Here is a 12,762-nt window from a genome sequence, read left to right as displayed (position 1 = left end):
TTTTGTGGATCACTCCCAGTGTGTCTCTTTGATGCTTTGTAACTTGGGTTGAAATCACCTGCAGGTTTCTCTCATGAGCACCCTGAACAGCTGTACTTTTTGACCTGGCGAGAGGGACAGCTCCACAGTCGAGTTCTTCGGAGCCCTGCCTGTCATCACAATGTGAGGAGTCCATGGGAATACGCCCACCTGGTTCTAGTCCTACCCTTAGAGACCCTTCCACAGATGACCCCAAGCCCACCTCCCAAATCTACATGGGCCTCTTCCCAGGATTCAGACCCCTGAGAGCAGACTGTACGCTGCTATTCGTTCACCTATAAACCCAAGAGGTGGCCAAGTGTCAGCTGTTTGCAGAGATGTGTAAACAGAGATTGGAAAGTGAGGTGGGGTAATACCTGCATACATGACAGGCCCTTCATGACTTGGAACAGAGACAGAGAAAGGGCCAGGCCATAGGCTGTCTCACAACTTTCCAACATGGGGTTTATGAATTACAAATTTAAACTTGTCCTTTCAACATGTTAATAAAGCACTATTTGTGAAAAATACAGAATGTATTTTACTTAACAGATATTAGCTTAATTTATAATTTTTAAACATCTATTCATATAGTACGTGGGCCTCCGTGTGAACCCTTACCCACGGCCTCACAGACGAAGGGGTAGGCCTGACTCACAGAGATTTGTCCTGACGCTCCAACCTCAGTGCTTCCGGGAGCAGGTCTCCAGATTAGGTTTCTCTGCCCAGTGAAACATCTCTGAGCCCTGGCTGGATCTCTTGCTTTAGAAAACCTGGCACTTGTCCTACTCAGCTCAATGCTAAGCCCACAGCACATCAGGAGGTAAAGTACAAGGCCCTAGGCAGGACTACCTAACTCAATTCTGGCTGTTATCATCGACAGGCAGGCACTGGACTTCAGTCCCACCTATGAACAGGAGAAAAGTTTCTGCCCTCCTGTTCAGGCAGGTAACTCGGATCCAGCTCCCTACTCATCATCACTCTATGTTCCTAGCCATTTCTCTAAGGGGACATCTCCACTTTAGACTACAGAAATTTTCGTTCTTGTTTTTAAGTGTGGCTATGTGTTTATTAATTTTTATAATATGTTTTTAATGTGTTCAGTGCAGAAGGGTAAGGTTTCAATATGTTTTTAATCTGCCATCTAGGCCTGAAAATAGAGCCTCTGTGTCAAAGCATGGGTGTCAAGAATGCTTAATTCTGGATTTATAAAGTGAGCCAGGAAACAAGAATCGAAACTGGAGCTCACAAATAAGTAAATTCACTGCTGGTGATGCAGACTCGACCACAGCAATCCTTACAATGGTAAAACAAAAGTGATCTCATTTCAATAAAAATCATTATAGCATACTATTTCTATGACCTTGGAGGGGTCAGCCTCTCTGGTTTTCAGTTTCCCAGCTACAATCAAGTGAATTTGATAAGCTAATGTCTAACAATTCCTAAAGGTCCTTTCTCCTATTAATTCTTATAGTTTCATATAATGTAGGCTTAGGCTAGATTTTATTATTTTCAGAGTGAATTTCTGAGCCTGAAAGATATTAGCATTTCAGAGATAGTAGCAAAAGAAATCATCCAATAAGGTATGTAAGAGAGCTTTGATAAATTCCAAGATATTTTGGAAAAGTAAGATAATATATTGAAATTTACTATACATTCAAAGAAGGTTTATGTGTAAAAAAGGAGTTAATTCACTAGGAGAAACAATGAAAGCAAGGAGGTGAGTGGTCAGCAAAGCTATCACAAAATTAATACTCTCAAAACCCATCCATGTATTCACAGATAGCAATATTTTATCTTTTTTATGGCTGAGTAGTATTCCATTGTACATATGTACCACATCTGCTTAATCCAATCATCCACCAGTGGACAGATACTTGGGTTGTTTCCATGTCCTGGCTATAGTAAATAATGTTGCAAGGAACATAGGTGTACATATATCTTTACAAATAAGGGTTTTCGTATATTTAGGTAAACCCCAGAAGAGGAATTGCTGGATCACATGGTATTTCCATTCTTAATTTTAAAGGAACCTCCATACTGCTCTCCAAAGTGCCTGCACTAACTTAAATTCCCGTCAACAGTGTACAAGGGTTCCCTTTTCATATGTGGAATATAAAACAAAAACTACCTAACAGAACAAACAAAAACAAACTTAAAGATAGTGGTTACCAGGGGAGAAAGGGGGTGAAGAAAGGGCAACGTGTGGGTAAAGGGGGTCAAGTATATGGTAATGGGAGGAAACTAGACTTCTGTAGTTAGAACAGTCATTGAATTATAATCTTGTACCCCTGGAAATTATATAATGTTATTAATCAATGTTACCCCAATAAATTTATTTTTAAAAAAATAAAGAACATTGATTAGGGAAAAAATTAAGCCAAAATATAACTGCAGCTTCAAGAATAAAGTACAATAAGCCTCCTTACAGTGAAAAAGATGTAACTCTCTTTGAACAAACATATCAGAAAAAGTATCAGTCTGTGAAGTAGCTCCACTAAGCAAGATACTTAGTTGCCTTTATGTGATCTTAATTTCCAGGAACTCAATAGCTAGCATGGTTATCAGGACTGTCACCTTCAAATATGCAAGAGAATTACCAACTCACCCCAAGTCAGAGTCGCCAGGGTCAAGAGCTCAGGGACTGAATCCTGACATACTACGTATTCTGGAGAGTACGGATCTGTTTGAGCTTCGGAATCGCGGTAATCAGTCTGAGTGCCCACAGTACACTTTGAAGTGATGGGTGGGTACTTAGTCGAAGTGGGAGGAAAAGTATATGGCTGTATCCTAAAAGGGAAAATTGTTTTAAAAATTAAAACCTGATACAATCACTTAGAATATTATATAATCAAGTAGAAATAAATGAGCTTCACTAAGTCCTCTCCCCTTTAACATTGACAGGTTACAAATCCAGTTTAAATAGGATTATGCCCAATAATCTTGAGAGAATTGCCTTTTTTTTCCCTCACCTCTGCCAAGAAACTGAAGGGTCAGAAAGACCTAGATATACTCACAAAAGTGCCTATTTATCTGAGTATCACTGGGCAGAGCTGTCGTATATAGAGCTGTATAAAGATTCTAGGATGTCCTACAGTTACTTCTGAACCTATTCAGAATTGCTACTTCTCTGGTTTCCCTCTTCTCTGCTTTTAGTTACACACTCAATTTTACCTGTTTCCCTTCAGAAATGCAAGTACAGGAGCAGAAAAGAGACAAGGACCTCATCCCTTGCACAAAAAAAGTGAATTCCAGAAAATGTAAAATAATTTAAAAGTGAGACTAATAAAAGTCCTAATAGGAAGCATAAGTACATATATCGTCTGAAAAGCCAGAAACTATAAAAGCAAATGATCAATAGAGTTAAATTTAAGTTGAAATTTCTATACCTCAAAATATCATAAACAAATTTAAAATGTGAATCTCACTCTTGGAAATAGGTTTTGATATGATAAAAAATTAAGCAGCCATTTCTATATAAAAAGCTCTCGTAAATCCATAAGACAAATGAACACCCATGGGGAAAAAATGGGTAAATTCACAAAGCAAAAAAAGTAAACCTAAAAAGCATATGAAAAGATAGTGAACATAATTAATAATCAAAGAAAAGCAAATTAAAACACCAAATGCTATTTTATTATGTTACATAAGCAATTTTTTTTAATCGAAAGCACTTAACATTGATAAAGTTGTGAAAAAACAAGAATTCTCATAAACTGTTGCTGGAAACCCAAATAACTACAACCCAACGAGCAGGAAACTGAATGATTATATATCAAACCCTTAGAGCACCCTTTTGTCCCCAGCAATTGTACTCCTAGTAATTTATGCTCAGAAATAACAGGGCAAGTGTGCAAATAACAGACACATGCAAACGTGTTCACCAAGTCTCACCTACACATGTAAAAAATTACAAACCCAAATAATCACCGTCAATAGAAAAATTGTTTAAAATATGGCATACTCATAATAGAATTTAGGCTGCTGTTAAAAGTAACAATGTAACCTGTATTTATGAACATACAAAAATGCCCAAGATTTAATGTAAAGTAGATAAAAGAAACACTATGAAGCAGTATTATAATAGGAGTACATTTTTATGTTTTTAAAAACTGTGTTTTGTGCATAGAAAATCCCTACACGGCATGCAATAAAATAATAACAGCAGTTATATCTGGATAGTAGGATTATAGAGACAATTTCTTCATGTTTATAGTTTTCTGAATTTTCAAGTTTTTTAAAACCTAGACATGTACTACTTTTAAAATTAAAAAAAAAATACAGCTACTTGCATTTAAAAGAAAATATATTTTCTAGTTGGTAGAAAAATTGGTTAAATTACATAAACAAATAACTAAATATGGCAAAATAAGAGAGATTTTCATTTTAAAAAACAATCAAAGGCAGTTTAACAGTTTAAGTCTAGGGAAAATGCACCTCAATCCAGTTACAAAGAAGCATCTATTTGAAGGTTCAAGCTGTAATAAGTCAGTACTTTAAGTTGTTTTTAATGCTGAATTCTAATGGATATTGAAATTATTTTTTTCAGCAGTTGCTATGAATTTCTAACATATGTAGACAACATAGCATTTATAGTTTATGTTTTCAGCAGAAGTTATTCTACTATAATTTCTACTTGAGGAAATAACTTCAAATCAGCTTTATATCATTGTAAATCATATATTATCATAACACCATTAGCTTGAATCAAGAGAATAAATTGTCTTCCACATTAAATAATTAGAGATTTGAACCATTTGATCAAGTATGCTCAGATTATGATAAAGCTTAATGAAGCCTTCTGACTAAGGTTCCTGATGACGCGGGATCCTTAAGGTGGGTCGGAGAAGAGGATGCAAAGGAGGAGTGATAATTTCACAGAAGTCCTATGATAACAATAGTTTCTTTCTTAACTAATTTGTTATTTTTTTCCAACCTATTCTCTATTTTCCATTTCAGTTAGTTTAGGGAGAGTAAAATGTGAATAAGAAAGAGCAATGAATAATCTCTTTCCCACCTATACCCAACCTCGATCAGGACCCAAAACCAGAGACCCTATTCTGCTCCCTCCTTGGCTTGAGCCCTGCTTTGTCCTGGACCCATCGTCAGGCACACTCACCCTGGCCCTGGCGACCTGCAGCGGTGCTGCTGCTCTGTTCCCTCATCCAGGCCCTTCCACCTCGCAACCGCCCAGGCACCAGGAGCACGCCTGCACTGTCGGCCACACGCATAACCTTCTAGATTTCCCCTTCCAGGCCAGCAAAACTACACACACAGAGAAACTTCATAAAGCTACCAGAGCCTGTTGGGTTGGTATGCACTCAGCTGAATGTTTGCATTTTTAAAGACTTTATTTTTTAGAGCTGTTTTAGGCAACCAAATTTTTTTATTAATTTTTATAGTTTTGCCTTATGCAGAATGTCATATAGTTGGAATCATATAGAACATGGCCCTTCCAGATTTTCTTTTTCTTAGTAATATGCATTTAAATTTTCTCCATGTCTTTTCTTAGCTTGACAGCTTTTGTTTTTTTAGTGCTGAATAATATTCCATTGTCTGGATGTACCTCAATTTATCTATTCACCTGCTGAAGAACATCTGGGTTGCTTCCAAATTTTGGCAATTATGAATAAAGCTGCTATAAATATCTGGATGCAGGTATTTTGTGGACATAAGTTTTCAGCTCCTTTGGGTAAATACCAAGGAACACAACTGCTGGATCATAACATAAAAGTATGTTTAGTTTTGTAAGAAACCACCAAACTATCTCTAAAGTGGCTGCAGCATTTTGAATTCCTACTAGCAATGAATAAGAGTTCCTGTTGCTCCACATTGGTTAGTCAGTATCCTAGAGTTTGTGCCTTCTAATAGTAGTGGTATCTCGTTGTTTGAATTTGCATTTCCCTGATGGCATATGATATAGGGCATCTTTTCAAGTGCTTATTTGAAAAGCTTATTTGTCATCTGTTAATCTTCTTTGATGAGGTATCTGTTAAGGTCATTGGCCTTTTTTAGAATCTGGTTGTTTCTTGTGGTTTTAAGAGGGTTTGGGGGGTTTTTTGTATATTTTGAATAGCAGTCCTTTATTAGACATGCTTTTGCAAATATTTTCTCTTATTCAGTAACTTATCTTATTCTAATAGCATTGTCTATTATAGAGTTTTTAATTTTAATGAAGTCCAGATTATCCATCATTTATTCAATGAATTGTGCCTTTGGTGTTACATCTAAAAAGTCATTGTCATACTCAACGTAATCTATTTTTTTCTTATGTTACCTTCTAAGGATTTTAGAGTTTTGCATTCTACATTGAAGTCTGTGATTCATTTTGAATTAATTTTTATAAAGGGTTTAAGGCAGGGGTGTCAAACTCATTTTCACTGGGGGCCACATCAGCCTCGCAGTTGCCTTCAAAGGGCCAAATGTAATTTCAACTCCTTAACAGTTAAGGAGCAGTTACATTTATATAGTCCTAAAATTATTTCAGCCTTTTGAAAGCAACTGTGAGGCTGATGTGGCCCCCCGTGAAAATGAGTTTGACACCCCTGGTTTAAGGCCTGTGTCTAGATTTTTTTTTGCATGTGGATGCCTAGTTGTTCCAGTACTGTTTGTTGAGAAAGACTCACCTTGCTCCATTGTTCTTTTTGCCAAAGATTAGTTTATTATATGTATATGGGTCTATTTATAAACTTCCTATTCCAGTTCATTGATTTGTCTTTTCTTTCCTCAATACTACACTGTCATGGTTCCCACAGTTTAATGAAGATCTTGAAGTCAGGTAGTGTCAGTCCTCCAATTTTGTTCTTCTTCAATACTGGGCTGATTACTCTGGGTCTTTTATCTCTCAAAAACTCAGGGCATTTCTTTTTTTATATCCACAAAATAACCTGGCAGGGATTTAGATTGAGACTGAACCTATAGATCAAATTGGGAAGATATTTTGACAATAATGAGTCTTCCTATCAATGAGCATGGACTATCTCTCCTTTTATTTAGTCCTTTGATTTCTTTCATCAAAGTTTTGTAGTTTTCTTCACATAGGTCTTGTATGTATTTTGTTAAATTTATACATAAGTCTTTCATTTTTTGATGCTAATGTAAATGATATTGTTTTTAATTTAAAATTCTACTTGGTTTGTTAATGGTATATGGGAAAACAATTGACTTTGTATATTCACCTTGCATCCTACAACCTTGCTATAATCACTTATTAGTTCCAGGGGGGATTTTTTAAGTCGGTTCTTTCTGATTTTCTACATAGATGAACATTCATCTGCTAACAGATATCTTTATTTCTTCTTCCAATCTGTATACCTTTTATTTCCTTTTCTTGTCTCACTGTATTAGCTAGGACGCCCAGTACAATGCTGAAAGCAGTGGTGAGAGGGGGCATCCTTGCCTTATTCCTGATCTTAGTGGGAAAACTTTGAGTTTCTCATCATTAAGTATGATGTAGATTTTTGTACAATACATGTTCTTTATTAACTTAAGGAAGTTTCCCTTTATTACTAGTTTACTGAGAGTTTTTATCATGAATGAGTATTGGGTATTGTCACACACTTTTTCTGCCTCTATTACTTATGATCATGTGATTTTTCTTTTTCAGCCTGTTGATGTGAGAGATTACATTAATTGATTTTTAAATGCTGAACCAGTCTTGCACACCTGTGATAAATATGACTTGGTTGTGATGTACAACATTTTCTATATATTGTTGGATTCAATTTGCTAATATTTTGTTGGAGATGTTTGTGCCTATGTTCATGAGATATATTGGTCTGTAGTTTTCTTCTTTTTTAAAATGTCTTTGTCTGCTTTTGGTATTAGGACAATGCTGGCCTCTTTTTTTTCTTAATTAGCCTGGCTAGAGACTGATCAATTCGAGTGATCTTTTCAAAGAACCAGCTTTTGGTTTTGTTGATTTTTTTCTATTGATTTCCTTGATCAATTCCATTGACTTATACTCTAATTCTTCTGCTTTCTTTGGATTTAATTTGCTCTTCTTTTCTTAGTTTTCCAAGGTGGAAGCTTAGATGATTAATTTTAGATATTTTTTCTAATATATGCATTATCAGTGCTGTAAACTTTCCTGTAAACACTGCTTTCACTGCATTCCACAAATTTTGATAAGTTGTACTGTCATTTTCATTTAGTTCAAAATATTTTTTCATTTCTCTTGAGACTTCTTTTTTGATTCATGTGTTATTTAAAAATGTATTATTTAATCTCCATGTATTTGGGAATTTTCAGTTATTTTTCTGTTATTTCTAGTTTAATTCCATTGTGATCATGGTATGATTTCTATTCTTTACATTTGTTAAAATGTGTTTTATGGCCCAGAATGTGGTTTATCTGGGTGAAAATTCTAGGTGAGCTTCATAAGAATGTATATTCTGCTGTTTGGGGATGAAAGTAGCCTTTCGATATCAATTATATCCAGTTGATTGATAGTGTTGTCGAGTTCAAGTAGGGCCTTACTGATTTTCTGGATGCTATCCATCTCTGATAGAAGGATGGTAAGAAAGTCACCAACTATGATGGTGGGTTCATCTCTTTCTCTTTATCCCTGATAATTTGTCTTGATTTGAAGTCTGCTATATCTGAAAATTATTATAGCACTGCTGCTTTCTTTTAATCACTGTCAGAATGGTATATTTTTTCCATCCACTTACTGTTAATATATTTGTGTCTTTAAAGTGGGTTTCTTGTTGACAAGATGTAGTTGGTTCTTGTTTCTTCATCCACTCTGACATAAGATATATATATATATGCACACATAATCAAATATATTATTGTTGTTATTATTTTAAACAAACTGTCATCTGTTAGGTCAACTAAGAAAAATAAAAGTGTTTATTTTACCTTCATTTATTTTGCCTTTGATACTGTTCTTCTCTTCATGTAGATACAAGTTTCTGTCCTATATTATTTTCTTTCTCTCTAAGGAACTTCTTTTACCATTTCTTGCAAGGTAGGTCTAATGACTACAAATTCTCTCGATTGTTAATTGTTTAAGAAAGTCTTTATTTCTCCTTCACTTTTGAAGGATAATTTTGCAGAAAGCAGAATTTGAGGTTGATAGGGTTTTTTTCTCAACATTTAAAATTTTCACTTCTCTCTCTTCTGAGAAGTCAGATGTGAGCCTCACTTTGTTCCTCTATAGACCATGTATTTTTGTCCTCTGGCTTCCTCGGATTTCTTCCTTTATTTTTGATTTTCTTTAGTTTCAAGATGTATGCCTCCATGTAGGTTTTGTTTTTCCCTTTGACATTTATCCTGCTTGGCGTTCTCTGAGCTTTCTGACTCTAGTCTGGTGTCTGATATTAATTTGGGGAAATTTCTGTCATTATTGTTTCAAATATGTCTTCTATTCTGGTCCCTCTTTCTTCTCCTGATATTCCCAGTTCATATATGTTTTTCACATTTGTTCACAGTTCTTGGATATTCTGTTTTGGTTTTTTTTTTGAGTCTTTGTTTTCTTTGCTTTTCAGTTTTTGAGGTTTCTATGAATGTACCCTCTAGCTCAGAGACTCCTCAGCCACGTCTGGTCTACTAATGAGCCTATCAAAGGCACTCCTCATTTCCGTTACAGAGTTTTTGATCTCTAGTATTTTTTTAGTTCTTTCTTAAGATTTCTATCTTTCTGTTTACACTGCCTGTCTGATATTGCAGGCTGTCTGCTTTATCCTTTAGAGCCCTTAGCATGTTAACCATAGTCACTTCAAATCACTGTCTGATAATTCCAACATCCCTGCCATGTTTGGTTCTTATGCTTATGCTTTCTACAAATTGTGATTTTTGCCTTTCAGTATGACGTTTAATTACTTGAGAGATAGACATGACGGACTGAGCAAGAAGAACTACTATGAATAGTAGGCCACCTGTAATATGGTGTTAAGGTGTGGGGAGGGGAAGTATTCTATTGTCCTACGATTAGGTCTCAGTCCTTAAGTGAGCCTCAGGACTGGGAACTTCATGTGTTTCTCAGGGTTTTTTTTCTCCACACCCCTCTTAGGTGGGGCAAGGGCTAGAGAGAGCTGGAGTTAGATATTTTCCTTCACCCAGGTCAGTTAGGCTCTGATAATAACACAGGTTAGGCTGTGGTTAAATAATTTCTACTGACAGCTGACCTTGTTAAGAAGGAAAGAGTGCTCTGACATATTTCAAAATGTACTTTTCCATCCCCTTGCCAGAAGCATGAGAGGATTTTCTCTAATATTTACTATAAAAATCTTTTTGAGCTGCTGGAGGAAAATCTCACAAAACTGTGAAAGGTCCCCATGACTACGTCCTCCTAAAGTTTTTAATTCTCAAGAGTTTCCCACACTGAGCCTCCAGCAACTGGTCAGCATAGTTCAGGTTTTCCTACTGGCGACTGGTTCCCAGGGCAGTTTCCACTCATAATTTCTTTGGGGGGAATACATTTCTCTCTATATGCATCTGTCTCTCTCTCTAATCTTGGGCAGCTGCTCTCTACACAGATCCAAGAGAAACTTCTTTTTTTTTTTTTAAGATTTTATTTATTTTCAGAGAGAGAGGAAAGGAAGGAGAAAGACAGGGAGAGAAACACTGGTTGCCTCTAGCACCCCCCACTGGGGACCTGGCGCACAACCCAGGCATGTGCCCTGACCAGGAATCAAACCGGTGACCCTTTGGTTCGCAGGCAGATGCTCAATCCACTGAGCCACACCAGCCAAGGCAGAAAAACTTCTTACTTATTGTTAGAACAGAGTAGCAACTTCCAAGCTCCTTACCCATGGAACTGGAGACCACCACTGAATATTTTTACTGTAGTAGCTTTGTATCCTCTTTGCCAAGATGCTTACATGGAATCCAAAGTAACAACTCCAACAGCCAGCCAAGAAAAGGGGTGGCTAGAGAAGGTGTCCAGGGTGGCTGGACCCTGGACAAGTGCATCCCTGCCAACAGAAGGTGGGATATTTTCACTCCCCTGAAACTCAGCCCTGCCAAAAGCCCAGAGTTGACTTCACTCGGGGTTACTCGAGTAACATTCTTTTTCTTCTTTTTAAAAACAATTTTATTGAAGTATAATTGACATATAAAAATGGCTCTAAGTATACAATTTGATGTTTCAACACATTTATATATCCATGAAACCATCACCACAAACAAGATAATGGACATATCCACTGTCCCTCTCACCAAAGTTTCCTCATGCCCTTTTGCAATCACTCCCACCCCGTTCTTCTCCTTATCCCGTCTCCAGGCAGCCTCTGATCTGCTTTTGTCACTATAGATTAGTTTGCATTTTCTAGAATTCTATATAAATTGAATCATATTGTATATATTTCATTATAGCTCTTACAACCCAGATGAAAAATCAGATTTTTGCCCTCAGAATGGAAACATTTGGCCATTAATTAGTGACTATCTCACTGTAATTGGATTAATTATAAAGACCGTGTTGAGTTACAGTTAATATTAAGCACTATTACTTTTAACTAAACCTGCAAACCTTAGATTTACACTTTTCATAATGGGATACTACTTGGCTATAGAAAGGAGGAAATCTTATCCTTTATGAGAACATGGATGGACCTGGAGAGCATTATGCTAAGTGAAATAAGCCAGTCAGAGAAAGACAAACACCATATGATCTCACTCACATGTAGAACCTAATGTACAAAACAAACTAACAAACAAAGTGGAGACAGACTCATTGATAGAAAACAGACTGACAGCTGCCAGAAGGGAGGGCAGTTTACAAGGGCTGGGTGAAAAGGTGAAGGGATTAAGTAAAAAAACAAAACAAAACAAAACAAAAAACCCTCATATACACAGACAACAGTATGGTGATTACCAGAAGGAAGCGGGGGGTAGGGAAAGGTAGAAGAGGGGAAAGGGGGTATAAATGGTGATGGAAGGAGACTTGACTTGGGGTGGTGAACACACACTACAATATACAGATGATGTGTTACAGAATTGTATGCCTGAAACCTATATAATTTTATAACCAATGTCACCCCAATAAATTCAATTTAAAAATTACATATAAGAATTGGCAAGAATTTTTTCATTTGTTGATTATGTTCCAGTTAAAGGTGAGATCATATGGAATTTTCCCTCACTGCCTGGCTTATTTCCCTTAGCATAATGCTCTCCAGTTCCATCCATGCCTTTGTTGCCTAGAAATACTCCAAGCAATGAAAAACTTCAAAGGGCCAAAATAATTTTAGGACTGTATAGATGTAGCTACTCCCTAACTGTTAAGGAGTTGAAATGACATTTGGCTCATACAAAGCATTTCATGCAAAGCAAGTCGGAAGCTGGCCCCAGGTAAACTGACACCACATGAAGCTGCTCTGTCTAGGGGGAGAGCAGAGGATCTACTCTCCATTAGGAAAGGGCCTAAGGTGTCCATAAACAGTCTTAAACAATCAGAGGAGAATTGGCATCATAATTGACACCTTGCAGACTAAAGACATTTTATAACATTTCTATTCATAAGATTCTATAATGCTAGGGGCAACCGAATCCTTGTTTGAAAGCCAAGCCCTATCTAAATTTCTGTTCAGAAATTTGAGACCTCTAAAAAGTTTTCTTTTTCTGATCATTTCATGAATATACCTTGGAGTTTTTTCTTTTACAGAAATGTTAAGTTACATTGACACAGGAAAGAGTATAGCAAAAATTAGATTTTTAGTGGGACATTTTCCCTAACACATTCCTTCACCTTAAAATAAAAAGCTGGGGAACTGCACATTAACCCCAGATCCAGCCCTT

At 36.5% G+C, this 12,762-nt stretch overlaps 1 protein-coding gene across 2 annotated transcripts in view; it reads right to left on the bottom strand.

The window, feature by feature from the left end:
• CFAP91 (cilia and flagella associated protein 91) overlaps nucleotides 1-12,762 on the bottom strand; it is a 74,255-nt gene that overhangs the window by 52,460 nt on the left and 9,033 nt on the right. For both annotated transcript variants that reach the window (XM_024578035.4, XM_045185968.3), the window contains one exon: nucleotides 2,627-2,808. In XM_024578035.4, the coding sequence (XP_024433803.2) occupies nucleotides 2,627-2,808 (182 nt within the window). The remainder of the gene's footprint in view (nucleotides 1-2,626; nucleotides 2,809-12,762) is intronic.

Source organism: Desmodus rotundus, chromosome 2 (assembly GCF_022682495.2).
Source record: "Desmodus rotundus isolate HL8 chromosome 2, HLdesRot8A.1, whole genome shotgun sequence".
NCBI classification, from domain to species: domain Eukaryota; kingdom Metazoa; phylum Chordata; class Mammalia; order Chiroptera; family Phyllostomidae; genus Desmodus; species Desmodus rotundus.
Note: the sequence above shows the minus strand (reverse complement) of the source record. Positions and strands in the feature narration are given on the sequence as shown.